The sequence below is a fragment of the Vombatus ursinus genome, unplaced genomic scaffold (genome assembly GCF_900497805.2).
Source record: "Vombatus ursinus unplaced genomic scaffold, bare-nosed wombat genome assembly UNPS02009205.1, whole genome shotgun sequence".
NCBI classification, from domain to species: domain Eukaryota; kingdom Metazoa; phylum Chordata; class Mammalia; order Diprotodontia; family Vombatidae; genus Vombatus; species Vombatus ursinus.
The window spans coordinates 19,101,470-19,129,256 of NW_020948983.1; the positions used below are offsets into that span (position 1 = coordinate 19,101,470).

Consider the following 27,787-nt stretch of genomic DNA (forward strand, 5'->3'; position numbering starts at 1 on the left):
CTTCTGATAAGTCCCCCCACACACTGTGGACAGTCATTCTAACCCTCTAGCACTCACACATATACAACCTCAACCCATCTGTATCTCCCCACCTGTGGATTATGCCAAGTGTCTATGTGATCTCCAGGAGAGTGAGTGTTTATTGAAGGTCTGGTTTGAAATCTGCCTTATAGTGGGAGCCTATTGTATTTATGTGGCAATGGTGTGTGTGGAAGTGTTAGCCTGCATGTGTTAATAATGTTATTTAACTCTTGTATTGTTATTTAACTTTCCATGTGTGTCTTCTTTCCCAGGCAGACTGAGCTCCTGTAGGGTAGACACTGAGGCTTCACCTCTTCCTGTCTCCCCTACAGTTAGCCCAGGCAAGGGGGCTGGCTGGCCTGGTGAGTGGGAGGGGGAGGCAGGATTCTGGAGGGAAAGACTGGTTGATTTTGATGTATGAAGAGGTTTATGTAGACCATTCCTATTGCAAAATGGGTACTTCTTTACAATGAACATGTTGATATTTGTAGACAGGAGAGTATGTTTTGAAGATTCATGGCCTGAGTTTGTTTGTAAATATTTGGTAGCCAGAGACCATGTCTTATCTATCTTCAGTCTACCCCTCAGTGGCAAGCACAGGGTTGAGTACATAGAAGACTCAATAAATAGAGGCTGGGTTTTTGTTTTGTTTTGTTTTTGGCTGTTTAAAGTGTTTGTAAAGTGTATGTCAAAAGGGTTTTAGTGTGTTTGTAGAGTATTTGTCTAAAAGTCCATGTTTATAAAGTGTGTCCAAAGGGATGTGTTTGTAGTATGTTTGTTGTTTGTGCCTAAATATATGTGTTTAAAGTTGTGTGTCTCCAGAGATGTGTGTGTGTGTGTGTGTGTGTGTGTGTGTGTGTGTGTTTTGGTAGAGAATGTGTGTGTTCTTAAAGTGTATTTGTAAGGGGGAGGGAAGCCTCCAAGGGGCTGAGGCTGTCAGTCAGGGATCAGGCTGACAGCAGTTCCTACTATCTGGGGCTGGGAGCTCGGATTGCTGATTCGAGGAAACAAAATAGCAATTGTAATTACGGGGCTTTGATAAGATAAAGGAGCAAGCGGGAGCTGGAGAGAGCCTGGAGGAATCTTTACAGGAAATTAGCATCTGTCAGTCATGGGGAGGGGGGAGGGAGACGGACCACAAGCTCAGGGGCAGGAACAGGTACCTACTCTAGCTGCTTCTTTCCTCTGGCCCCAGATCCCCAGGGTGACCCTACCTTTCTCCCAGTCTGCACTAGGGGTGCAGGGTTATTCTCATCTTCTGACCACCTGACTGGAAGCTACAGATCTTTCTTAGGACTTGGGGGTGGGGGTAACAAGGGAAGAATACAAAAGATTGGGCTATCACTAGCCAGCCAGCCAGCCCAGGCGGGGTCTTCTTGTTCTAAAGTTGTGCCTAGTTGGCTGGGATGGGAGTAGAGATGGGGTATTTAGGAAACTTAAATCATTGGGAAACGGCAAAGAACATAGGGCTGTAGGGGTAATGGGAGGAATCCCCAGAATGTGTAGATCTTGGGGATTAGATGAGGGTCTGGGAATAATATCCGTACTAGAACCTTAAGACTTAAGGTTAATGGAACTTCATCTGCCATAACAACACCCTGGTCCTAGTCTCAACCCCTCAGGGCTCAGCTGGGTTACAGCAAGCTGGGACAAAGGAATCCATTGGAGTACACTGGATGGACTTTTAGTTCCCTAAAAGTTCTCAGTTTGGGGAATAATTCCCTGCCACCATAAAGATTTGGGACCTGGCGGTTGGGGTTGTTCCCCATTCTCTTGGAATGCCTTCCCCAAGCATTCTCATGCATAAGAAGCAAGGTTGGGATTCAATGTTAGTAACCGGTCCAGTTTGTGGACCTGGCCCATGTCTCCTTCAGACTTCAGTTCTACCATTTATGAAGTGGAAATAGATAGTCCAGAATTTTGTTGTGGGAAGGCAAGGAGGGAGGAGGGGAACTGATTTGGGTTGCCTTCTGGGTTTGGGTATTTGAATAAAGAGAGAGAAAATAGAGGAGTCCTTTGGAGAGAGCCAGGTTGGGTATTTAGGATACTATGTCAATGTGACATCTACCTGAATTTGGGTGGTATGGCACCACCTCTCAGGAATAAATGGTTGACCCATCCATATCCATCTCTATAGCTACTCATCCATCTCCCAAAGCCCCCAGTGTGGGGCCCAAAGTAGGTCATCTAGGGCAGGTGAGGATACACCTAACACTGTCCTGGACTGCTGCTGGCTCCCCTTCATAACTAGCTCAGGACCCCCATGGCTTTCCAACCCAGTTCTCTTTGCAATTTCCTCTGGCCTGAGAGGCCCTTGTCTTCTTTATCCCCAAAGGCTTCAAGAAGTCCCATCTCTTGCAGAACAAGATTATCGAGACCTATACGTACTGGAGGTGAAGCTTCTAGTAAGCCAAGATCCACCCCGCGGGAAGGAGGGTAAAGGGCTAGGTTTGGAAGGAGAAAATAGTTGTGCTTTAAAAGTCTGGGGGAAAAGTCCCCCATCAGTCCTTTGTGGAACAGAGACTAAGGCGTTCCTAGGTTTGATGGCAATGTTAACAGAAGCAACTTTCCCACCTCTACCTTCAGAGTACAAATCCTCCTGGGGCACAGAGGAACTGCCCTGCCACTCTAAGTCTGACCCTGGGAGGGACACATTTTGAATCAAAAGCTGTGTATTTGGCCACCATGGGGGGAATTCTGGGGCTCCCCAGAAAGAGTGGAGTTGTCCCCGATCAGGGCCCTGTCCTATATCTGCTGTAGAAGGGGCACTCTCTCCTTCCCTAGGTACTGGGGGACAGAGAGCCGGACTTCTTAGTCCTATAGGAGCAGAGTGAAGGAGTATGCCGGGGGTAGGGAGTCGGGGAAATTTTCCTCTCCCTGTTGACAAACACCGTAGTACATTCATACAAGATTTTAAATCCGGGTGAGAAAACAAAGCACTACTGATTCGATGACCTTGGAAAAGTCGCTTCACATACGAACCTCAGTTTCCCCTCGGTTGTATTCGACAAGTTCTTTAAAGCTCTACAGATATGCGACATAACTTGCCCAAGGTCATATACAGTAGCCCTTAAGTGACAGACTAGAACCCAGGTCTCCTGATACCCAAGACACCCTTTGCAACAATGTGGTCTCTCTCTGATAAACAGAATTACAGACACTCAGGGCCTGTGACAGACACAGACACAGCAGGGCACTTAGTAGGCTTTTAAAATGTTTGTTGAACTCAAAGACACATGGCCATAGCCTAGCAGGCGGCTCTTAAGTTCCGGATAAGTGGGGAAACCATGTCCAGAGACCATTAAGCTATTGCTGTCTGGGTTCTAGAGGCCACGGTCCACGGGAAGGGTGGAAAATCCCAGAAGACCCCTTCAGCTCTGGGGTCTCGGACACCGGGGGCCAAGCCAAATTTTCCTAGGCTCTGGAGACCCCCCCCCTTTTCCCCCTTTCAAAGCAAGAACTGGGCAAAGGAGGGGAAAGGGGGCTGGAGTAACCAAAGCCTACCCCACTGTACCCGAGACCCCTCGCCCCGCCTCCCAAGCCTTCTCCCCTCAGACTCCAGACCCCAATCCCCATCTCTAGCCCCGCCCCCTCCCCTCCCAGGGGCTCCTCACCAGCCCCGTTCCCAGCCCGGGCTGCGGGTTCCGACTGCTGTGCGCTGTGCGCTCTCCCCTCTTGGCGGGTGCGAGAGCCTGCGGGGGCCCCCCTCCCCTTTCCCCTCCCCCAGTCTTTCCCTCCTTCCCTCCCCTCCCCACCTACCCCCGTCCCCACCCCCCCACCCCCCTCCCCGGCTTCTCCTCTGGCTGAGAATCCTGTGCAGCCTCCCGCCACCCGCGCCACGCATCGCAGCGGGACCTGGCGGGGGCACCTCACCGAGCCGAGCCCAGACGCGCCGCGCCACGCCGTCCGACCCTCGAGCCTCTCCGAGCTGCCTCTTCTCCTTGGCTGCCTCTTCTCGGCCTCCACTTCTCCTCTCTTCTCTCCTCCTCTGTCTGCCCTGTCCCCCACTGTCCTGTCCTCCTCTCCCAGCTGGTCGGTCCGTCCCGGACGCTCCGCTGGCCCTCTCGGGCTCCTCTCGGGCAGTCCGCCCCCATCCCGCTACCGCGCCCCCGACGCCGCCCCAGCTCCATCCCAGGGGACTAGATCTCTGAGCATCTGGGACTTTGCGGGCCTGGCCCAGCCCGGCTCCTCAGCCGTCTTCATGCTCCCGACCCTGCGCGTCATGGGCAGCCCCCGCTCCGTACTGAGCTGTTTGTAAGTAAAGCCGCCGCCGCTCACTTCCACCAGTCCCCTGCGCCCGAACACCCGCCCGCCCACTCGCCCCCGGAAAGCCAAATCACTTCCCTCTTTCCTTCCCCGGGCCGCCGCAGCCTCAGCTCACACCCCTCCCTCCCCCCCTCCCTCCCGCTTTTGTCTCCTCCAGGCTGTTGCACTTGTTGGTCCTCTGCCTCCAAGCCCAGGTAAGGAGCCTTTGGCCGCCGATCGGCTCTGCGCGCGTAGGACTGGGAGGGGGTGGAAGGGAGGACGGGAGACTGGGCTTGGGGACTGAAGCGGGTTGGAGACGGGACCAGCTCCGGGCGGGCAGGCAGCCGGCAGGACGGAGTTGGGCGAAAGCAGAGCACTGCTGGGAACACTAGATGGGAAAATAATTAGATGGAGCCAGTTGGAAAAGGTCAGGCAGCGAGCGCACTGGCTCAGCCTGAGTTGGAGAGGAGGCACCGAGGTGGGACAGGATGCTGAGCGGGGGAGGGCAGGCACAGTTAGTTCAGAGATGGCAGTGCCCCCAGTCTGGGGTCCAGACAGCCCGCGTCTGAGCTAATGGGGACCTTAAAAGTCCTCTAATACAGCCCTCTCATGTTATGGTTGGAGAAACTAAGGCTCACGAAGAAAAACTTCCCAAGGTCATACAAATCCGTTAATGACAGAAGCTAGCTTGTCTCTTAGTCCAGTGCTCTTTCCAATTCCCCAGGGATGGCCAGAGAGGGGCCAGGACAGGAGGTTAGCCAGGTGGTTGCAAAGGCACCACAGAAAGGAGAGCAGTGAGCCATAGGGCAGATGTCATATGTGGTAGCTAACGGAGGCATTTTGCAGAGGAAAGAGAAAAGACCAAGGCAGATATTAAGGCCCCAGATGTTGTCGTTCTAAGCTGCCCTGGAGCACTCTCTCTCTCTCTCTCTCTCTCTCTCTCTCTCTCTCTCTCTCATTCTCTCTCCTCTCATTCTCTCTTCCCTCTTCTCTCTCTCTCTCTTTCTCTCTCTCTCTCTCTGTAGGGAGACAGGGTTGGGAAACTGAGAGCTGCCCCAGTTCGTCGTAACAGGTTGGGGCTGGAGGTGCAGCAAACGTCTGGCTCCTGGGACAGGCAGATGGGTCAGGAACAAATCCCTGTGGATGCTAGGCAGCTAACTTGGTTGCAGAGACAGAGAAATAAGCAGCCCTGCCTGGAGCAGGAGAGAAACAAAGAATGCCAGAGGAAAAAGAGAAGAGAAAGAGTCTAGGAAGGAAAGAAATTGTAGAAGCTAGGATTCAGTTCACATTTGGCAAAGAGAAATAGGTATCCTGACAGTGGGTGGGACTTCTCACAGAACTCCTCACAGACCCCTTCACTTTGCCTGGCAAGGGCCCCCTGGGGAAATCCCCTCCTCAACCTCCAGGGTGTAAGGAAGGAGCATTCTATGTCATCAAGAAAAGAAACTACTTGTGAGCACAGGATAGGACCCCCACACCACCGACTGATCTCTCCCCAAACCACAGGTCTTTTTTCCTCTTAGTTGTTTCTTAGACTGAAGCAGGGCCAGGTCAGGTTAAGCCCTCTCTGGTCCTCAACATTTGTTCCAAATACATCTTTGTAAATGTCATTGGGCGAGGTGCACATTTAAAAGACTCAGGGGTCCTAAGAGGGAAGTGGGAGAGCTGAGGGCTGACTCAGCTCAGGTCTTGAAACCTTGCCACCTCCTACTAAGAGAGACAGAGGAGAGTGGACAGAGACAGGATGTCTGGGTACCTTCTCCATACATTTGTTCCTTTCTTTCTAATGTGTTCTGAGCTCCCCACATCCTAACTGTAAATATCCCAGTGCACACAATAATGGGCCAGGGTCCAGAGAATAGTTGAAGCTGCAGCACCCAACTACCTAAGGTGGATGGTCCTGTCATGAATTTTTCTGATATATCTTAGGATTAGGCTAAAGTATATAATTATTCCAAAGTGAGACCCTTCCAAAACCCCAGAGTGTAGGCAATGGGGGAAAGTAATATATCTCAGCATGATATATAGATTGGGGGGGGGCTGGGAGTAGAGGGATGGTGAATTCATATGTGTTTGTATGTAGGAACAAAAACCCAGCTCTGGGCATCCGTGGTGCCCCAACCCTCTGATTTAGTGCCCCAGGGAATTTCTCAGGTCCAGGGTGGAGAGGGTCACTCAGACCCTTGGGAGGAGTAGCATTATAATGGTGTGTTGTGTATTTTTCAATTTCCTAAAGGTAACTGTTCAGTCCCCACCTAATTTTACACAGCATGTGAGGGAGCAGAGCCTGGTGACGGATCAGCTCAGCCGGCGCCTCATTCGGACCTACCAGCTGTACAGCCGCACCAGTGGGAAGCACGTGCAAGTCCTGGCCAACAAACGAATCAATGCAATGGCGGAGGATGGAGACCCCTATGGTAAGGCTGGGCCAGAGACCACCTGCCACTGGGCATGGGAGGTGGGCTGTGGGCACAGAAACTGACAGGCACTGTTGAGACCAGAGAGCAAAACACCCACAGGATCCAACCACTTCAGGACAGCACCTGGGAGGAAAAGGAGTCTATTGTGATACCTTCTCCCACTCCTACCCTAGGTGCAGCCACTAGATGGTCTTAATGGGGTGGGTACCATCAATCTCTGCAAGGAAGTTCTCCTTAGAACATTAAGGCTTCCCACCTTCAGACACTCTGAAGCACTGGGGAGCAAGGTGACTCCAAGATGATAAGTCATCCTCCTTTCCTAGATATAAATGAATTTCCATCCTCCCCCACACCTCCTCTGTAGCTTGAAAATGGAGTCTGGCTGGGGTTTCTCAAGTAGCTTAGGCAAGTGGGCAGGATATAGAAAAAACTCCACAACAAGGGAAACCCTTGAAAGGGGATATGTCAGACAGGGCCCACAAGAAATAGCTCTGGACTCTCTTCGGGTATAAGGGTGGGAAGGAAGAGAATGCTTTGGTTGGGGGGCGGAGGGAATCCTGAGAAGTGTGAAAGTTTAAATACTTTGATCATAAGTGTCAATTACAGAATCACTTGGTCAAAAGGGCCACATTGGACTTTCAAGGAGAAGCTGGTGAAGGAAGCTCTCTTTTTCAGAGGTGGGCAAATTGGAGGATAGAGGCTATGGTGGCTTATTGATTTCAAAAACGTTCGATATTCCTGCCTTGAAGTTGGGGCCATTTGAGAGTCTTCCATGATGTACTGAGAGGGGAAAAAAAAGAAAGCCCTCTGGGCCAGTGAGCCAGTGGGCAGGCAAACGTTGTTTCAGGGAGTTATTGTCGTGACTTTTAAAAACCTTTAAATAATGACCAAGTTAAACCAGCATGAGAGGAGAGGGGAAGACTATTAAAATGTAATAAAAAGGTGGAACATTTTAAGGGCTAAGAAGAAAAATTAGGACTGATAGAAAACAGAAAAAGGACAAGCCGTTTTTCAGATGTAAAGTGTGAAAGGAATTGCAAGTCTGTAAATGTTAAAAAAAAAAAAAGGCTCTGAGATTGTTCTCCGGGAATCTCTGGAGAGAGCCCTCGTCTGGCAGAGCGATTAAAATCCTTCTGACTTTTGCCTTTTTGAATGTTTCCTGAATACTTTCTCCTCTTCTCAGGCTAGTTTGGGGATCGAGTATGTCTCGCTGCATTTTTTTCTGTCTCTACGTAGCTGACTTTCCTTCAAAGTTCGGGCAGGAGACATCATTTTCCTGAGATAAATCTGTCACTTAGAGGAAAGAATAGGTTTGAAAATGTTCAGCCTTCCGAAAGCACAATTGCAAAATACGGCTGCTACTGTGCCTGACTGGCCAGTGCCAAAGCAAGGAGCTGGCCTCCAGCTTTGGGACTAGCCATCGGGGTCAAAGAGTGGCACCCTCTACTGCCATCCACTGCACTCTCTCCCTTAGTTCTATGATCAAGCAGTTTGTCATGCACATTGTCTATCTTCCAGGAAAATGTAGCAAGTGGCATCTTCCACTGTGCCTGCCTCCCTAAGAATGTTCGGAAGTGGGGGCAGGAGTTGGTGAGGGCATAGGAAGGAAGAAGCTATTTGGACCTGATGAAGCTGATCGTTTGAGATCTAGGGGCCTCAGAATCTCCTGCAAAGTTTCCCCTTGAAGAGCAGGGCCACAGTAGGGGCCCTTGCCTTTTCATGGGAAGAAGGCACTGACTTCCCACTCTGATTCCTCCTCCGTCCCCCCTCCCTGCTTTCCTTTTCCTTCTGAACCAGGATAGGATTCCTAAAGGGTTCTGGCCCTGAAAGGAGGGGAAACTGGTTGTTTGTGAGCAGTGTTGGGGGGGACGTGACTGTGTAAAGAGCAGAGAGGGCAGAGGCGAGGACAGTGGGGCAGCTTCCCTAGCTGTAGATCAGTATCCCCCCATTCCAGCTGTAAATCAGCCCCTGGGGCTTCAGGAAAGGGCTAGAGGAGGGAGCCAAGGACATCTTTAAAAGCAGCAGTCCCATCTCCAGCTCGGTTCAGACTGTAAGGTAGATGACATCACTGGCCTCAGCTTCCCTCTCTCCCAACCCCAGCCATCAAAGTCACCTCTTTCCCCAACCCTCCAGCCTCAAATCTTAACTTTCTAATGTTTCTCCAGTGTTCCTCTCTTTATGGAGACTTCTAAAATAGATCCATATAAGCAAAGATTTGAGGTTCCCTATTCAGTGAGGTCAGGTGGTAAGTAGGGAGAAAGCTTATTGGAAAAAAAGTAATGACATCTGAATTTTCTTGAGGTATTGAGCGCTGGGCCTAGAGACTTGTGTATCTTCATTCGGGAAAGGGAAGGGCATGGCTGGTGTTCTAGTCTGGAGTCCAAGATGGGAAAGGTTCATGCATCATTTTTTTTTTTCCCGGTCAGTGTTACCGGTTCTCCATGGGTTTGGGAGTGGTAGCTGTTAACACTCTCCTTGATCAGGGTAGAGTAGGGCTGCCCATGAGCAAGAAGGGTGAAACTGCTGTGGTCCCTCTGATGATCACTCCCTTCTCTCTGGCAGCCAAACTCATAGTAGAGACAGACACCTTTGGAAGCCGAGTACGCGTCCGGGGGGCTGAGACAGGCCTGTACATCTGCATGAACAAGAAGGGAAAGCTGATTGCCAAGGTAAGGTCTTAGGCTGGAGGGGTTGGATCCTAGGCTAACAGGCTAAATTAGATGCCCCCCTCAACGCCCACACTATTTGTTCTCTGGACCAAAGACATCTTTGCCACCTTCAGTTTCAGAGTGAGTAGATTGTCACCTCTGGGGTCAGTCCCATGTTTATTGTGTTGGAGTGAAGGGATAAATCAAAGAAAAGAAAAAAATTAAGCTCAAGTAGGAAGAAGGAAGGCCTAGTTAGTAAAGGGGGGGAGCTGCCGAATTCCATATATCTTCTTAACAAATCACCAAATTGCTTTGCTATTATGTCCAATTCCATGGTACAAGCATTTGCAATGTTCAGCAGCTCTGTGGAACCAGCCCCTCTGCAGAGCTCTGAAATACCCCCATTAGTCACGGCTGCTATGCTTCGCCTTGGGCCACCACTGCTTCCTGGGCTGGGGGCTCAGCCCAGCTCCTACTCACTGGCTGTTCCCCACCCCCAACCCCAACTCACTTTACTCTTCCAGCCTTTGGACTTTGAGGGAGTACTAAGGAACAAAACTTCACTGTAGGTGTGCTTCTGCTAACATTCATCTCTAAGGGTCGCAAAGAACCTCCTGATAGTCCCGAGGCGTAGGCCTTCTTCCCCGCCTTGAGATCACACGGCTTTCTCATCTTCTCAGATACCCCTACCTCCCTGTTCACTGGTCTCTTTGGCAGAACAGAGCCTGATATGATAGGGAGGGGGGTTGCCCCTGTTATGTGGGGGTAGAATCCTCAAACAGCCTCTACAGGTGGAGAAGCCCCACTCACTGGAAATTCTGGGACCTGGGCACTAGCCAGAGAGGATAGACTCAGCAGGCAGGAGGCTCAAGTTGTGTATGTGTGTGTGTGTGTGTGGTGTGTGGTGGGGGTGGGGGGGAGGTTAGAAAGGGTGGCTATAGACAGAGTCCTGCCTCCCCCAGGCTCTGTCCTTCTCTCTGCCTCGTCTGGGGGCACAGCTCCCTCTGCTGTGCCATGTGTCACTGCTGCCCAGGGGGGAGGAAGTTGCCGGGTGTGCTATGGGCTGTGAAGGATTAGAGACTGAGTGCCTGGGTAGGTGGGCGGGGCTGCTGCTCCTGCCCACCTCACCATCTGCCAGGGTGCATGCTGGCTGGGCCTGCCCGCCTGCCCTCTGCCTTCTGTACTCACCCAGCCCCCCCCCTGGCTCATGGAGCCGGATGCCGCTTTGCCCCTACCATGGTGTCTCTCCCATTCCCACAGAGCAACGGCAAAGGTAAGGACTGCGTCTTCACGGAGATCGTGCTGGAGAACAACTACACAGCTCTTCAGAATGCCAAGTACGAAGGCTGGTACATGGCCTTCACCCGAAAAGGTCGGCCTCGGAAGGGCTCCAAGACCAGGCAGCACCAACGAGAGGTTCATTTCATGAAGCGGCTGCCCAAAGGTCACCACACCACAGAGCAGAGCCTTCGGTTTGAGTTTCTCAACTATCCCCCCTTCACTCGAAGCCTCCGAGGCCAAAGGACTTGGGCTTCTGAGCCCCGATAGGGCCCCTGACCCCTCCCCAGGACTTTGAGTAGAGACTTTTCTCTTAAGAGGATAACAGAGCAGCTAAACAGAATGGAACGACATGGGGAGGGGGGAGGGGAGTTCCTGGGTTCTAGATGTGGATAATTGTTTGCTGTTGGGTTTTTTTTTTAACAAAAAGAAAAAAAGAGGCTTTATTTTTGTATTCCACTTGGCTGTGATTGTCTTCTTAACCCTTCACCAAAGGTCTCATTCCTAGGGCCAAACCTGGTGGTGGTAGGGGGCTGTCTTCTTAGGACTCCTTGAGGACCAAGCGCAGGACTTTTCCTAGTCCCGGTGGGGCTGACATTGCCCCTCTACCCTATTTCCCTCATCCTGGGTCCCAGTTCCACCCTACCTGACCAAGGTTTGGAAGCTGGTTTCCCAGGACTAGGCAGGGTGGGGGAGAAGAAAGCTATAGCCTGAATTGGTGGTTTGGATGTATGTTGGGAAGTGGGGGAATCATGTATCAGCGAATATTAAATGATTGAAATATTTATTTAACATGTCTATTAAAAGTTTGTGTTTTAGTGATGAGGCACCCCCCAGTCTCTGAGGGGAACCAGCCCTCTCACTGCAGCCTGCATAGAAAGTGAAAAGTCCAACCTTCGAAGCAGTGGAAGTTTTCAAATGATCTGTGGGTGGCTCCTCCTTGCTGTCAGACTTCTGCTCCTCCTGGTCCCCAGCCCTCTGTGAGGCTTTGTTGAGCTTCTTTGCACCCAGAGTAGAGGGGACAGTGGCCAGAGGAAACACTTTGAGCTACTCCAGGCAGCTCTCAGACCAGAATCTCCTAGCACTTAACAACTATTAATTACTGACACCTGAAAATATCACCTCTGGGTGGAGGATGATTATTAGCTTATTGCCTGCTCTAAGGATTCCCCCCCCCCAAGGCTGGACCAGCCCAGTAGTACCCAAGGATCTGGCTAAAATCACCCAACAAGTCCCCACTGAGTGCACGGTCCCTGTGTGCCCTGCCTTGGAATGGGCAGAGAAGTATGGAGCCTGATTGTCTCCCAATTTCCAACTCTATGGGAAATGAAAGGATAGAGGAGCTGATTTTTTTCGGGAGGGGTGAGGGTATAGGAACAGGAAGAATGGGTGTTAAGGTTAGGACTAAGTAAATGTGGATGTTGACAGTTGAGATGTGGACCAGGTGTTCACTTTGGGAGATGGAGGTTAGCAAGTTGTGAGCAAGGGGAGCTGAGCTGACTTTTGTTCAGGGGAAGGGGGAGGCCAGCACGGTCAGGACTGGATAATGACCATTATTTCATCATGTTGAGTCAGATTTAGAGCAGAAAGGGACCTTAGAGGACCCCCTCATTCTACAGATGAGAAAACTGGCCCAGAGAAATGAAATGACTTGCCCAAGATGAAACAGTCAATAGCAGATCAGGGATTTGAATTCAGAACTTCATATTCCAAATCCAGTGCTCTTCTCACTGCTTTTCACCCTCCCACGGAGTCCCCAAGAACTATAGTCAGAGGGGGGTGAGGGGTGGGGGAAAATTGCTAAGTCTATCAGCTTGGACCAGTGCAAGAAATGGCCCTTTATCTCTAGCATCCTGGGGTACAACAGCCACATTCGCTATGCCTTGCTTATCCAATCCATCTTAAAAATCCATCCTAGGGTTAGACCATAGCTGGATCCACACAAGACATTAACTGGCCTTTCCCCATTAGACTTTACTTCTGCGTCATCCTTCTGTCCTGGCTAGGCATCTCCAGCTCCCAGGTTTTGTTTCCACAGCATTAAAGAGGATCCCTAGAAAGGGAGGAAGCCTTGGAGACAGAGAGGTTAAGAGTGGCACAGGGAGACGAGAGAGTAAGGGAGAAGATCTAGGCATATTCCATTGCTCTCTGTCCCTCTCTCAGGGGGCTATCTCTAGAGACACAGATATTCCTTCTAGTAGGCTCTCTGGCATGGAGGGCAGGGAAGGAGTGAGGAAAGGGGGGGAGACCGAAATACTTTAAACATTTTTCTTTAAAGCTTCACCCCCCCATCCCATTCCTAAGCCCCTCCCCCGCTGTTCCCCTTCTCCCTTCTTCTCCCCCTCCCCCTTTAATTAATTCTGGGTGAGCAGCCTGGCTTTATTGTGCATGGAGCTAGGGGTCTCACTGTGGGAAAAGTCACACCTTCTGAGCAGCTTCTGATGCCATGTAAATGAAGGAAAAGTCCAGGAAATGCTTTCATCTGCTCTGCCCGCCGGCCCCGCCACTGGGCCAGCCCCCAGCCCATAATGACCCACATTCATCTGTTGGAGAGAGTAATTCCTGGGGGAGGCCTAAGGGTGGGGGCGGGGTTGAGGTGGGGGCAACAGCTTGTAGGGGAAAAGGAATGTGAGCTCCTTAGGTCATGATCCTAGGACTGGACCTGCCTCAGTACCTAGAGGACTACTAGATGCAGGGTGAAGACCCAAGCCCAGGTCAGCTTCATTTGTGGTCCTTGAGGCAAGGGGACTCTTCATAGAAATTTCTGCTCCCACTGTGGTTTAACTTTTGGTAGTGCCAGGGAGAAGTAAATCAGGCCAGGACAACTCAGCCCCTTCTCCCTCAGGCCAGGGAAAGCCTGGAAAGGGTTCTCTCTGTTGGGGCAATCCTTCCTTCAGGCCAGGCCCCTTTTTGCTCTGTGCCTATGGGGATCAGGGAGTTTAATTTAACAGCCTGACTCTGAAAGTAGTCCCCAGAGACCCTGGGCTCCCCTTGGAGGGGCACTGGGCTGCCCCTTGCAGCTTCTGTCCACAGGCTGTATACTAGCTTCTTCCCAATGGGAGGAGCTGAGGGGAGATCCCACTTAGAAAGATTAGACCTTTCCCAGCTGGGCCAACCAAAGTAGCAACACCTTGGGGATCCATTCACTGAAGGAAGAGGAAGAGTAGGAAGAGAAGTCTCTGCCTCGTCACCAGGAGTGGGCCTGCCACGAGTTGCTAGGTCCCTTCCTTCCTCTTCCTCTCCTGGTTCATTTTCTGCCATTGGGCAACCAACCCAACTCAGGCACCTGAAGAGAGAGGGCCAGGGCCTTTGGCTGGGGCCTCCTCCCTTTCCTGGGGTTAACATCAGTTCCCTGCTTGGTTCACTAGAAATAAATGGGCTGAGCATATTGGGCCCAGCAATAACCCCTTGAAATCAGTTGTTATCACAGTTAACAACCAGTTTGGCTTCAGTTCAGGCTGTTAACTATCCAGCTGCTAAGTGCTGGTAATGATTGATTCCTCACTAGTTGCAGCTCGAGTGGCCGTAAAACCCCATTAGCCAGGACTCTGGAGCGGCAACAACTCAAAAGATAAACAAGCCAGTTGGGTGCCCTGGCCCGGTCCACTCAGCCCAGCGCACTCTGTCACCCCATCTTCCTTATCTCCTCTCTCTAGCCATCTCACAGTCCTCATCCTCAGCAGCATTTGAAACTATTGACTACTCTCTCCTCCTGGATGGTCCTTTCTCCCTGGGCTTTCTCATAATGCTACTCTCTGTCTCTCTGTCTTTCTGTCTTAGTCTCAGTCTGTATGTGTGTGTGTGTGTGTGTGTGTGTGTGTGTGTTTCTGCCTCTCTCTTTGTCTCTCTGTCTATCTCCCCTCCTCCTCTCCCTCCTACCCCTCTGATGACTCCTCAGTCTCCTTTGCTGACTTATCGTCCATATTACACCCCCTATCTGCAAGTATACCCCAAGACTCTTATTTTCTCTATTTCCATTCATTTGATGACCCCATCAGCTTCCTTGCATTCAATTATCATCTCTGTAGATGTTTACCAAATCTATATATCCGCCCCTGGTCTCTCTCCTGAGTTCTGGTTGGACATTTCAAACTGGATGTCTCATACACTTCTCAAATACAACATGTCCAAAACAGAGTTCATTCTTTCCCCCAAAACCTATACCTCTTCTGAACTCCCCTATTTCTGCCAAGAGCAACACTCTTTCCAGTCACCCATATTCATAACCTCAGCCTCCTTCTTGGCTCCTTACCCCATTTCTTCCAATATAACTGATCACTGTTACCAAGTCTTATCATTTCTACATCCACATCATCATATATATCCATTTCCTTCTCTCCACTCACAGAGTCACAACTCTAGTTCATGCTCCTATAATCTCTTAATTGGGCTACTATTACAATAGCTTCCTGACTGGTCTCCATGACTCAGATCTCTCCTCTCTTGAAGATATCCTCCACACAGCTACTAAAACAATTTTCTCAAAGTATATGCCTGATCTTACTCAATAATCTCCAATGGCTCCCTATTGCCTTTATGATGAAATTTGAACTCCTCTAAGCTCCTCACAGACTAACCCCAACTTATCTCATTATGTATTACTCTCCCTCATATGCTCTTTACAATTACAGTTAAGATTTGCCTTCCTATTCTTCTTCACAAACGCTATTGCATCTTCCATGTCTTTGATTTTTCACTGGCTGTCCCTCATTCCTGGAATGCACTCTCTTCTCAACACCAACTCTTGGAATCTCTCCCCTCCTTCAAAACCGGCTCAAATGTTACCTTTTACTTGAAGTCTTTCACCAGCTGCTAGTGTTTACTCCCCTCTCCCCATTACCTTGAATTTATTTTGTTCTTATTTAATCTGTATATTCACCATGAGAAGCACTTTCCTGCTCCACCTGGATCGATATGACAATATAGACAAGGAACCAGGGCTGACAATTGCTGGGGGTGCTCCTAAAATTGGCAAAGGGAGCACATGCTGCTGTCAGAGTTGGGGTTAGTGGTCAGCCTTGGCTGAGGTGTGGCTACAGTGGAAACTCGAAAAGCTTGGACTATTGCTAGAGTATTTCTTTGACCTCAGCATAAGTGTGTAAAGAGATATTGTCTGAACTCCTTACCCATCCCTCAAATGGTCCCCCTGGGACTTTGATTGGGAGTGTAAATGAGACTATCCCCCAAATTTCTGGACATTTGCCTGCCTAACCATTATATGATAATTTAGAAGCAGATGAGGGACAATTATAACCTCTAGGAGAAATTCTTTCTTTCTCTCCCCTAGCCCTTTCTTGATTTCTTCAGCTCTTCCAGAGGTGGTCTCCAACCTTCTCGTGGGCCAAAGACACAATGAATCTCTACCAAGTAGAGAGACTGAAACCTGATCCCCATTTCCAAGTGGAATAGAAATTCCTTAGGCACAAAGGCTAGGTTGTTTTTTTAATCTCCGTGTTCCCCATGTCTAAGTTTATTCAATGGCATTGAATCCTAATGTGACAGCAGTCAGCTGAGCTATTTCTGATTCCCCAGAGGGAAGAGCTACCTCTAGCCCCTGTGCTACAGTGGAAAGAACGCTCACTCTGCAGTCACAGAATCTGGGTTCAAGTCCTGCCTGTGACACTATCTGCATGATCTTGGGCAAGTCACTTAACCATCTTGTGCCTCAGTTTCCTCATCTGCAAAATAAGAGGGTTGGATTAGAAAGCCCTTAAGATTCTTTCCAGACCTAGATCTACGATCCTTCCATTTCCCAGTCCCTATTTTCTAGTTCCCAGCCCTCCCTGCCCTATCCTTGAAGGTCAGGGATCTGTCACCCTCCAAAACAGATGGTTTTTATTCCAAAGACTCTTGTCTTTGGTCTCCCCTCTGCTGAGCTACTAAGAGAATCTGTCTTCTTTCTCCTCTGGTCCTAATTAGGAGGTGATTCTTCATCTCCTCCTGGTTTAGTAGATCAGAGCCAGTGAGACAGGGTCTGTCTGCAGGCCCAAGGCTGGCCAAAGACAAGTCCGGGATTTGCTTGGGGTGCTATGGGACCTTAGATTGGGGAGAATTCTGCATTCAGTAACAGTGGACAAGGCAGGGCAAGACTGTGTTATCCAGGCAGAGGAGTTCAAACTTAGTAAAGAGTTGGGGTTAGTGGGGGGGGTGTTTGGGATGGGTTGTGTTTATTGTGGGGCTGGGTTCTCAGCACACCCATGGTCCAGGGATGAGAGATATGTCTGCCTATCCCACTCCTTCCTTCCTTTCCCAAATGGCAGGACAAATCAAATGTCTATTCTGATGAGGGCTGGATGACTGGTGCGAACATCCAGAAACCTCCCCAAATTCTGCCTCCTTCCATGCCCCCAGGGTTTCCATAGCAACTAAGGTACTTCAAAGGAGGACAGCAAGACAGGAGATTAAGAGTCCCAGTGAACAGGCTAGAAAGAAGGAATGATTGGGTGTCAACAAGACTGGGGGCTCTAAAAGGGGAACACTAGAATAAATTCCCAACCTCCCCCCACTTTACTGCCTATCCCCCAGCCCTACCCCCCACCCCAGTTTCTCTCTCCCATCCTGTGGAGCTAACTATGCTCTGGACAGCACCTAGGACTAGCTACCCTAGAGCTAACCAACCCCTCCAGTTGTACTGCTGAGCACTGAAATGGGGGCCCTTTCTAGTCACCTGCCTGTGAAGTGGAAACCTGTTGGGTAGAAGTTGTGGTAGTCCAGGAGATGGGAATGGGTCCTGGGCTCTCTGTTCTGCTCCCTTCCCCTTCCCCTCCCACTTCCCTCCATCCTGCTCCCACCCTAAGCCTCTCTTGGCCCTGGGGCTGATTCCAGTGTGATAAACTGGGTGAGACGGGAGCTCTGCAGACCCTCGTCAGGGAGGAGGGTGGAGGCTCTTACACTTGAGAGGCAGTGTAATTCTTATAGCATCTTTACAGAGAGACAGATGTGGGTTTCAGGTTCTCCATTCAACTCTACTGGCCCTGGGGTTGGTTGAATGAGATGAGAGAGCGGTGGCCCTGTCCCAAATTTAGGCTCTAAGCTGGCAGGGGGATAAGTATTCTTTCTCATTAGGTGGATCCAAGCCCAGAATTCTATGATACCAAAGATGGTGCTCCCTTCTTCCCTCCTCCTTTCAGCCTGCCTGAAGCCATTTATAAAATGAGTGACCCCTGTGGAGAAGGTGACTGCTATCCTTACCATCACTAGTATCAATTAGCTGCCACTGTCGGGGAAGGTAAACCTAAGAATCCCAGGAGCAGCAGAGCCCCCTGGCTATCAGCCCTGCTTCGAGCCCAGCCCTGAAGTCATCATTCAGGGAAGCAATTCTTCTAGAGAAGGGACTTGGTAATTGTATCTGCAGCTCCTGCCTTCTGAGCACCCACAGCTACTAAAAAGCCCGAAAAGAAAGTTCTCAATACTAAAATCCTTGGCACCATCAAATGGTTCAATATCCGAAATTAATATGGTTTTGTTAATGAAACCAACATGAAAGAATACGAATCACCATCTACTTCTATACCCGAAGGACCATTGGACCTTCCCAAATGACTCACAGTTGACTCCACTTATATGCGTTGTCTCCTCCTATTAGAACTAGAATTAGAATTCCTAGGTGGCATAGCAGGGGCCGACTGCTTTTCTGTTTGTATACCCAGCACTTAGAACAGGGAAAGAGGCAGTTTGGGGAGGTTTCTGGACATCCACACCAGTCATCTAGCCATCATCAGAATGGACATTTAATTTGTCCTGCAGCTTGGGAAAGGAAGGAAGGCATGGGATAGTCACATAGTAAACTCTTAATAAATGCTCATTCATTCTTCATTTCTAAAAATATAGAAGAAATTACTGAGCTTTGGTGTGATTGGCTAGGAGATTAACTAGCTATTTTGTCTGTCTGAGATTGTTGAGGAGTAAGGCTGAAGCATCTGGAGGGCAACTACTGTACCTTATTTCATCTCTGTATCCCTAGGGCCTAGCTCAGTGCTTTTTTCAGAGTAAAAGTGATTAATAAAAGATTTTTGAATTGAGTTAATTCATTCAATTGTACAGGCCTAGGAAACCTTTTCATTGTTTTGGGTCTCTGTTTAATGGGCTTCAGTTCTGTGCCTCTAGCCCATGCCGTAGGAGGATGGATTGAGGGAATTGTGCATATTTGCATGGAAAAGAAAAGACTTCAGTCTCCTTGGTTTGCTGGATCTTCACCCAGCTGTGGCCTTCTAACTGTGGGTGTCCCCCAAAGCTCTGTTCTGGGAAGATCTCTTCTCTTTCTCCTCTATATTTCACTTGGTGATCTCAACTTCCATCTGCTTTATGCAGATGATTCTCACATCTACTTATCCTGCCCTAATTTCTTTCCTAACCTCTAATCTTGTATCTCCAGCTGCCTCTTGGAAATCTTGAACTGAGTGCCCCACAGACATTTTAAACTCAATATGTTCCAAACTGAACTTATTGCCTTTATTTCCTTAACTGCTCCCCTTTTCTTAACTTCTTTATTATTATAAAGGGCAGTCCCCCAGGTTGACATACTAGGTGTCATCCTGGATTCCTCACTCTCCCTCACTCTACAATTTATTACCATGTTCTATTATTTCTGCCTTCGTAACATCTCTCACTTAAGACCCCTTCTTTCCTCTGATACTGCTACCACCCTCGTACACCTCACTCATCACCTCACTCCTAGACTGCTGGCTAGTCTCCTTACCTTGTCTTTTTCTATTCCAGTCCATTCTCCACTCATCTGTCAAACTGATCTTCCCAAAGCAAAGATCTGACCTTCCTCATCCCTCATTCAGTAAATTCCAATGACTTTCTGTTACTCCCTCACACCTTTCTGGGCTTCTTATACCCAACTCTCCCCCTTGTATTCTGCATTCCAGTGATACTAGTCTCCTTATTATTCCTTACACAAAACACTGAGTCTCCTGACACCATGAATTTGTACTCACTATCCCTTGTGACTGAAATTCTTTCCCTCCTCATCTCTTCATTTCTGTCCCCAGCTTCCTTCAGGTCCTAGACAAAAGTCTCACCTTCTAAGAGAAACCTTTCCTAACCCCCCTTAATGGAAGTTCCTTCCCTCTAAGGTTATCTCCAATTTGTCTTGTCAATATTTTGTTCATACCTGTTCATTTGCATGTTGCCTCCCTGTTAGACTGTGAGCTCCTAAGAGGAGAAATTTTTTTTTGGTGGGGTTTTTTTTTGGCCTTTCTTTGTAGACTTGGCACTTAACACAGTGCCTAGCACTTAGTAAATGCTTAATAAATGCTCAGTGACTGAACTTGACTTAAGGAGGGACCTGATAGTTGTCTTCCAAGTATTTAAAAAGTGATGATATTAAAGAAGGATTCGTCTTGTTTTATTTAGTCTCAGAAGGTAGAAATAGGAGTCATGGGCAGAAATTTCAGAGCTCAATTTAAGTTTGATGTTAGGAAAAACTTCCTACAATTAGCAGTATTTGAAAGTGGAATGAGTGTTCTGAGCAGATAATGGGTTCTTCCTTACTGCTACATCTTCCAGCAAAGGTTGGATGATCACTCGTTACAGACATTATAGAGGAGATTCTAATTCAGGTCCCGATTGGACGAGACGGCCTGGGAGGTTGCTTCTAGCTCTGAGATTCTATGAGAAGTCCCATTCACAGACATACCTCTGGTTCAGGCCATCATCACTTCTTGTCTAAGTTACTCCACTAGTTTCCTAACTGGTCTTTTTGCTCTATAAATCTCTCTCTGTTCCACTCCATCCTGCTCACGGTAGAGAGATTAATCTTAAAGGAGCTGCTTTTTTAAATTGTGAATGGTCACTTTCTTTCCTACAAAGAACCTACAATGGAGATCCCATTTCCTATAGAATAAAGACCAAATTCTTTAGCCAAGGCCCTCTACATGCTGGACCTAGCCTACTTTCCAAGACCATCTCCTTCTTTTCCTAGCATAAACACCCTCCTACAGGCAGGTTCGTCTCCTCACTGTCCCTTCAAATACACCTAAAACATTTCTGCTTCCACCTTTGATTGTAATTCCTTCCCCTGCCCAGAATGTCTTCTCCTCTTCTCTCTGACTCTCCAAATCCTGCCCATCCCATCAAGGCCCAGCTCAAGTTCCTAAAACTTTTCCTTCACCACCTCAGCCCACACCAATCTTTTCTTTTCCTTTTTTGGTTATTTAACTCCTCCTGTGTGAGCCCACTCTCCCAACTAGACACTGCCATTTCTAAGGTAAGGAATCACCCATTTCCCCCACACCATAATGGATCATTCATTTGGCAAGTATTTTTCAAAATTTTCTTTCATCTTTTTTAATTAACAAAAATTTCTTTTCTCTACTCATACCCACATTAAAAAAAGAAAAGAAAAAAAAACCCCTTTAACAAATATGCATAGTCAAGCAAAACAAATTCCTGAATTGATCACACTTAAAAATGTCTATCTCCTACTGCAGCTTGGGTCTATCACCTCTTGGGAGCTGAGGAGTATGCATGTTTTATTCTCAGTCCTCTGGAATCATGGTTAGTCATTGCAATGGTCAGCATTCTTCAAAGAGGTTTGTCTTTACAATTCAATGTGTTTTTATTAAAGGTCTACTATGTGACACCGTGTTAAGAGCACCTGACACAGGAGGTACTCAGCAAATGTTTATGAATGAATGAAGCCTCAGCAAGTCCAGTTCTGGGGCCCCTACTGCTCTCAGTAATGAAGAACAAACAAATAAATCATTTTTCAAGTGTAATATGGCCATGCAGGTTCTGCTTCATCTCAATTCTGATAGGACAGGCTGAGAAATTAAACTGCTGGGGCTTAGGAGCTACAAATGGAACTGGTCTTTCTTCCTTAGGGCCCAAATCCTCTGTACCCCCTAAGCCTATGCTAACCTAAGCCTGATCCTAACTGTCTGGGGGTGGATTCTGAGACAAATTTTGTTTCCTTTGGGAGAGGGAGATCTCTCTTCTTAGAGGGCAGGAAAGAGAGAAGGAAGGAGCTTGAGTCACAAGAAGGTCTCTGGAATGGTGGCTAGGACCTGGGGACTGGAGAAATGATGGGGAGGAGTAAAGTGTTAGTAAGGAGGAATTTTGATGAAAGATGCTCGTGAGTTTTGGTACAAGGAAGACTTACTATGACTGAGCTAGAGCTGGAGTGAGAACTGAGTTTCATCAGGAGAAAGAGGAGGTTAATTTAAAAGATGTTTTAAAGTGACAAATACTTTGGCAGTTAAGGTGTTTTAAGGGTAAAGAGAAGATGGTTGGGCAGAGTGGTCTGGGGCAGACAAGGTGATATGCCAAGATAAAGCCAGAGGACAGTGCTGGCAGCAGGGAAGAAAGTCATTGTGTTGCCTTTGACATAGGGTACTCATCTGTGTGTGTGTGTGTGTGTGTGTGTGTGTATGTAGGGAGGAAAAAAGGGGGGGAGGGGGCAGAGGAAGAGAAGGGGATGGGGCAGAGAGGGGGAGAGAGAGAGAGACAGAGAGAGAGAGACAGAGACAGAGACAGAGACAGAGAGATTAGAATTATTCCCATGGGTGAGAGATTCCTGATTACCATTATGTTCCATCTGAGACACTGTCAGCTGTAGGGATCTGTTCTTAGGGCTGGCTTTGGCCTTTGAAGGTACTTTCATCAAACATTTAAGGTAAGTGAAGGGGATAGTCCTGGGGGACAAAAGAATTTGTACAGAGGCTGAAGGAGGCATTGCTACCTCCTGAAGAGCCCTAGCATGGCCAAAGAAGGCAGATACAAATCACCCTCAAGATTGGTAATTTCAATGCTAGTTAGTTGGTAATTCCAACGCCAATGCTAGTCACCATTGGTGAAATCAGAACATGGGAACAGGAAAAGAAGGAAGAAAGAAAGAAAGGAAGGAAGGAAAGAAGGAAGGAAGGAAAGAAGAAAGAAAGAAAGGAAGGAAAAAAGGAAGGAAGGAACAAAGAAAGAAAGGAAGGAAGAAAGGAAGGAAGGAAGGAAAGAAAGGAAAGGAGGAAAAAAGAAAGGAAGGAAAAAACAAAGAAGAGAAGAAAGAAAGAAAAGAAGGAAGGAAAAAAGAAAGGGAGAAAGAAAGGGAGAAAGGGAGAAAGGAAGGAAGGGAGAAAAAGACAAAGAAAGAGAGGTGAGAGAGAAGCATTTATTAAGTGCCTGCTATGTGCTAGGCACAGTGCTAAGTGCTTTACAAATATTATTTCATATGTTTAATAAGACTGTACATATATAACCTATATCTTGGGGAGGGGGGAGGGGAAAGAGGGGAAGGGAGGGAGGGAGAAAAAATTTGGAACTCAAAATCTTATAAAAGTGAATGTTGAAAACTATCTTTACATGTAATTGGAAAAAATAAAATACTATTAAGTGGAAAAATGAAAAAATATATTATTTCATTTGATACTCACAACAACCCTGTGAGGTGGCTGCTATTATGATATAGTGCTTACTATATGCTAAGCACTTTACAATTATCATCCCCATCTTCCAGTTGAGAAAACTGAGGCAGATAGTTATAAAGGAGAAGATACATACAATTATGCAATAGGGTTAAGTCAATGTGAGGACACCTCAGGGAGGGATAGAATCCTGAGATAGGGCACAAGAGCCAAATCAGCCTAGAACTCAAGGCTTTAGAGGACAGCAGCCTTCAAGATGTCTGGGAAGTTTAAAAGCCCTTTTGTATTTCCTATACTCAGCAACCCCAGCTAGGTTTGCCTAGGACCCTATAGAATGGGAAAAATCAAGAGGGAGCAAAGTCCCTGGGAAAAGGTTTTGGGAGCAGCTGATGGAGGGCCCATCCTCAGCCTCCCGACCTCCCTGCTCACTCTGAGGCTACCACAAAGCTCTCTCTTCCCCTCTTCCCTTTGCCAAGTCTTCTTCCAATGTAGTGCCTGACTCAAGGTCTTCCTCTCTATCCCAACCTCTGCTCTATCCCCTCACTCTCAGTAGACCTCACCTCCTACTTTACTGAGCAAACAAAGGCCGTCTGTCATGACCTCCTTCTATATCCCTAGTCCCCATCTCAAAATCCTTTGCTATCCCTCCATACTCTCTTCCTCCTTTGCTCTTGTCTCTGAGGAAGAGCCAACCTTTGTCCTTCAACCCCTCCATTTGTGCCCAGCTTGATCTCATCCACTACTGAAGGGAACTCTGATGATCCTTCCCCTCCCAACTTCAACCTCTTCTTTTCTACTGGCTCCTTCCCTACTACCCACATATGCCCAGGGGCAGATCTTCACTTGAACCAGCTACCCCTGAAGTTCTCAATCTTCCCTTTAGTAGTCAAATCCCTAGACAAAGTTGCATACACTGGTTGCCTCCTTTTTCTCACTTCCCACTCATTTCTCAGTCCCTTGTAATCTGGCTTCTGATTCCACTACTGTACAGAAACTACTCTCTTCAAGGTTGCCAACTTAGAGTTAAATCTGATTGATGAGGGCTTTTTTTTCATCTTTATCCTTCTTGCAGCATCTTGCAGTGTTTCACCACCACCACCTCCAGAAAACTCTCTTCCCTTAGATTCTACACCACTGCTCATTCTCTCCTGATTCTCCTCTTGCCTGCCTTCTCTTTCTCAATTTTCTTTGCTACATCTTCAATCAATTTCCACCTCCTAAGCACAGGTATTGCTGTCCTCCCATATCTCTATACTATCTCTCCTGTTGGTCTCATTAGCTTGTGGATTCAATGATCATCTCTATACAGAAAACTCCCAAGTCTACATAATTAGCCTTCACCCCTTTCCTGATCTCCAGGCTCATATCACTACTGGGTATGGTTTCTGGGATGGCATCTCAAAGTTAGTGAGTCCAAAATGGAGCACATTATAGCTGCCCTGCCCCCCTTTCTCCCTGTTTCCATGGAGGGCACCACTGTTCTTCCAGTCAGCCAGGTTCACAAACTCATTCTTGAATCTTCCTCATCACTCATTCCCTACAACCACTTAGCTGCTCAACCCTGTTGATTCCATCTCTAGAACACTTCTAGTCTCTTCCTTTCTACTCATGTAGCCACCATCCAAATTCAGGACTTCATCACATCTCAAATGGCTTACTGCAAAAATCTCCTCATTGGCCTTCCTGCTCCCAGTCTCTCCCCTTTTCAACTCACTCCCCTGCTCAATATGTAGCTCCCCATTCTGTTCTAGGATAGATGTGCTTAGCCTGGATTCTTTGAACTTTTTTTCCCCAAAACATTTTGATAACTGTATTTCCAGTATAATTGATTTCCTTTGTAATCCTATATATTTTATTTTATACATTGAAAAATATTATTCTGAGAAGGGGTCCCTAGACTTCACCAGACTGACCAAGGGGTTCATAATACAAAAAAGGTTAAGGAACCCTGCTCAGAGATTTTAGAAAAACTCTTCATCCTGGCATTAAAATCTGCCATGGCTCCAGCTTCCCTTTCCAGGTTTATTTCTCATTACACCCCCTTTACATCCTATATTCCAGTTAAAGTGGCCTATTTGCTGTTCCCCAAACTTGGCATTCAATCTCCTGCCTCAATATCTTGTCTAGGTTCTTCCTCAAGCCTGGAGGGTGCCAGTTCTTGGCCTGCTGCCTCTTGGAATCCTTAGTTTCTCTCATGACTCATATTTGGTGCCACCTCCTATGTAACACCTTTCCAGGTCTTCTAGGTGGGGAGGGAGTGCTCTTTTTATCAGATAATCTTGTAGTTTTTACTTTCTTAGTACCTCTGGTGCATAGCACAGGGCCCGAACATCAAGAAAACAGGAGTTATTTGTTTACTGACCATTTGTATTATTTAGTGCAGTGTAATCTCCTTGAGGTCGGGGACTTGTTTTCATTTTGGTCTTCATAGCCCCAGGACCTCGGAAAGGCACAAGCAGGTACTTGGTAAGTGCTTGTAGACTTGTTGGATTCTCCTCCACCTGTTCTTGTTGGTTGTTGTTGTAGTTATTTGTCCTTCATTCTCAAAGAGGACAAATGACATCAGGAAGGTGACGTCTTGAACAGCAAGTGAACTGAATTTAAGTGAGGCAGGCTGTGCAAAGTCATCAGCCTCACTCTCTCCTCCAGAGCCATCTGGGTCTAGTGGTCAGATGATAGAGATCTGGATGACTGGAGATGGCCCCGGATTCAGTAGGAGACCTTGACCTTTTTGAGGTAAGGTCTTTCCCCACTATACCTACACCCCCTACACCAGAAGAGGGGTGGAGGGTCTTGAGTTCCTGGGAAAACAAAGAAAGGGTCTAGTACTCAGAAGACACTGAATAAATGCTGAATTGAATTTGTCGGGTCTAGGGTGATGAAAATTTTTCCCCCCTGCCGTTATTACAGTTTCTTTTTCTTAGCTAGATGTAAAAGAAAAAAAGAGTCTTAGAATTCCCTATTTTGTACTCATTCTTTAATTTTTCCAATGAACAAAAATCTATTTTTTCTCCCTCCCATCCCTTCTCCTTGGAAAAAGAAAAGAAAAACAAAACCTTTGTAGCAAATCCGTACAAACAAGTGAAACAAATTGCTGCATAGGCCATGTTCTGGTGACAAGAATTCTAGGGCCACTTAAATCTCCTTGGTTACCATCCTCTTCCTCCCTTTCCTACTCAATTCCTAGCAGTCTCTTGGCTGGGTAGAAAATATCAGAGGGATTCTCTGAGTCTACACTACCACTCCTGAGACATCAGGAAGACTCAGGCTGTCTGGAAGGGGGAGGCTAATGTCTGCTTTCATAGCGACAGGGCTAGCTGACAGCATCTGCCTGTCTCCCAAAGGTCCCCTGCGTCATCAGCTGGTTGACATGATTTCTGACCTCAGCTCCCTAATGTCCTGAGGCCGTATAACAAACCTTGCCCACTGTCCCAGAGGGCTTTGGGTGGAGTAACTGTGAACTCCAGCCCTCCTGGGCTGAGCCTCAAACATTGTCTTAGGTGGTTTTGCCTGGGATAGTGGGATATCCCAGGCAGGCAGGCAGTCAGGCAGGATACAGGATGGGAGAATCATGAAAAAACAGCTCACAGCCAGGACTCAGGGCATCCAGGGGGCACCTTTTTGTGCTGGCCCCTCCTTCTCCTGAGCCTGGGCAATGGGACTTTGGCTGAGATGGCTGATCCCCAGCTGGAAAGGTCACTTTGGGAAAGTCGGCCTTACTTCTCTGCACACCTGGAGAAATGAGGCTGTTCCAACCTCTCTCAAGGGGAAGCTCTTTGCTCTTCCTGCACTGACCACTCACACCCAGGGATTATCCAAACCAGGAACTAAATTCCAAACAACCCCCAGGAGTGAAACCCGAGCTACCACTAAGAGGCAGCTCTTCCAGTAACTGGTAAGTGACCAGGAAAAGGGGGGGAAAATGCAAGCACTTGGAGGCTCTGGGAAGCTGTGAAATTTGAAGACTAACGACCAGAGAGTGGGACTGGGGTCCTGGAGGCTGCCAGTGCCTTCTGCAGAACCAAAGGTCAGGGCTGCAAAGAGTGGGAAAATCAAGGGAGGCTCTGGTAAGCAGGAAAGCACCCTCCCCCCTTCCTTGAAGGGGAGAGTAATTGGTGCACCTGCAGCTGGGGACAATATCCCCTCCCAAGCCCCTGGTGGACACTCATACTGCCCTGCCCTGCCCCCCAGCCCACAGAGCTCAGCTCTCCAGCCAAAGCTGTTTCCATGAACACTTCCCTTCACTGCAATCCTTCTCAGAACAAGAAGGAGGCTGCAAAGGGCCATCTATAGGTGCTACTGATTTGGCCCTTCCTGATATCACACAGCCCAAAGCACAGGAACCATTCTGAGGAGGTGTGTGGGGGGAGAGTAGGGGTGGGGGAGGAGAAATGGAACTGCTAGTGTAACTAGGCTTTTACCCAAGCCTGAGGCATCTTGGATTCTGGAAGAAGTGTCTCTCCTAGAAGAAGCTCTTGAACTGACTTTACCCTCAACTGTCTGCATTCTCCCCACCAATCAAGAGTCCCACAAGCTCAACAGCATGCATAAATAGCAGTACACAACATACCCCAATCACATTCAGAATGCTTGTCCTTTAGGACCCCAGAAGAAAAATCCCCTCCTTTGACTCAAATAGGAACAACCCCAAACCAGCTTCTAGCCCCCTCCATGCAGGAGTCACTTGGGCAGGATTGATACTTGTGGAGAGAGACAAAGATGCAGCAGTCTACAGTCTTGGACACTTGACTCGGTCTTCTTTCCCCAAGTAAACTAGCGCTCAAAGTAATTCGAGCCCTAGCTCCTTAGCTCC

The 27,787-nt window shown here is 48.1% G+C and overlaps 1 protein-coding gene across 2 annotated transcripts; it reads left to right on the forward strand.

Annotated features, from left to right (window-relative positions):
• Positions 1-4,222: 4,222 nt before the first annotated feature.
• On the forward strand, positions 4,223-10,936 carry FGF8 (fibroblast growth factor 8). Of its 2 annotated transcripts, none has more exons than XM_027852129.1 (5): positions 4,223-4,275; positions 4,445-4,481; positions 6,503-6,683; positions 9,249-9,355; positions 10,595-10,936. In XM_027852129.1, exons 1-5 carry the CDS (start codon positions 4,223-4,225, stop codon positions 10,880-10,882), a joined length of 666 nt encoding a protein of 221 aa, XP_027707930.1. In that variant the 3' UTR covers positions 10,883-10,936. The 2 variants fall into 2 exon arrangements, with proteins under 2 accessions (XP_027707930.1, XP_027707931.1); XM_027852130.1 differs by having other exon boundaries at positions 4,244-4,275; positions 6,536-6,683.
• The last annotated feature ends 16,851 nt before the right edge of the window (positions 10,937-27,787 follow it).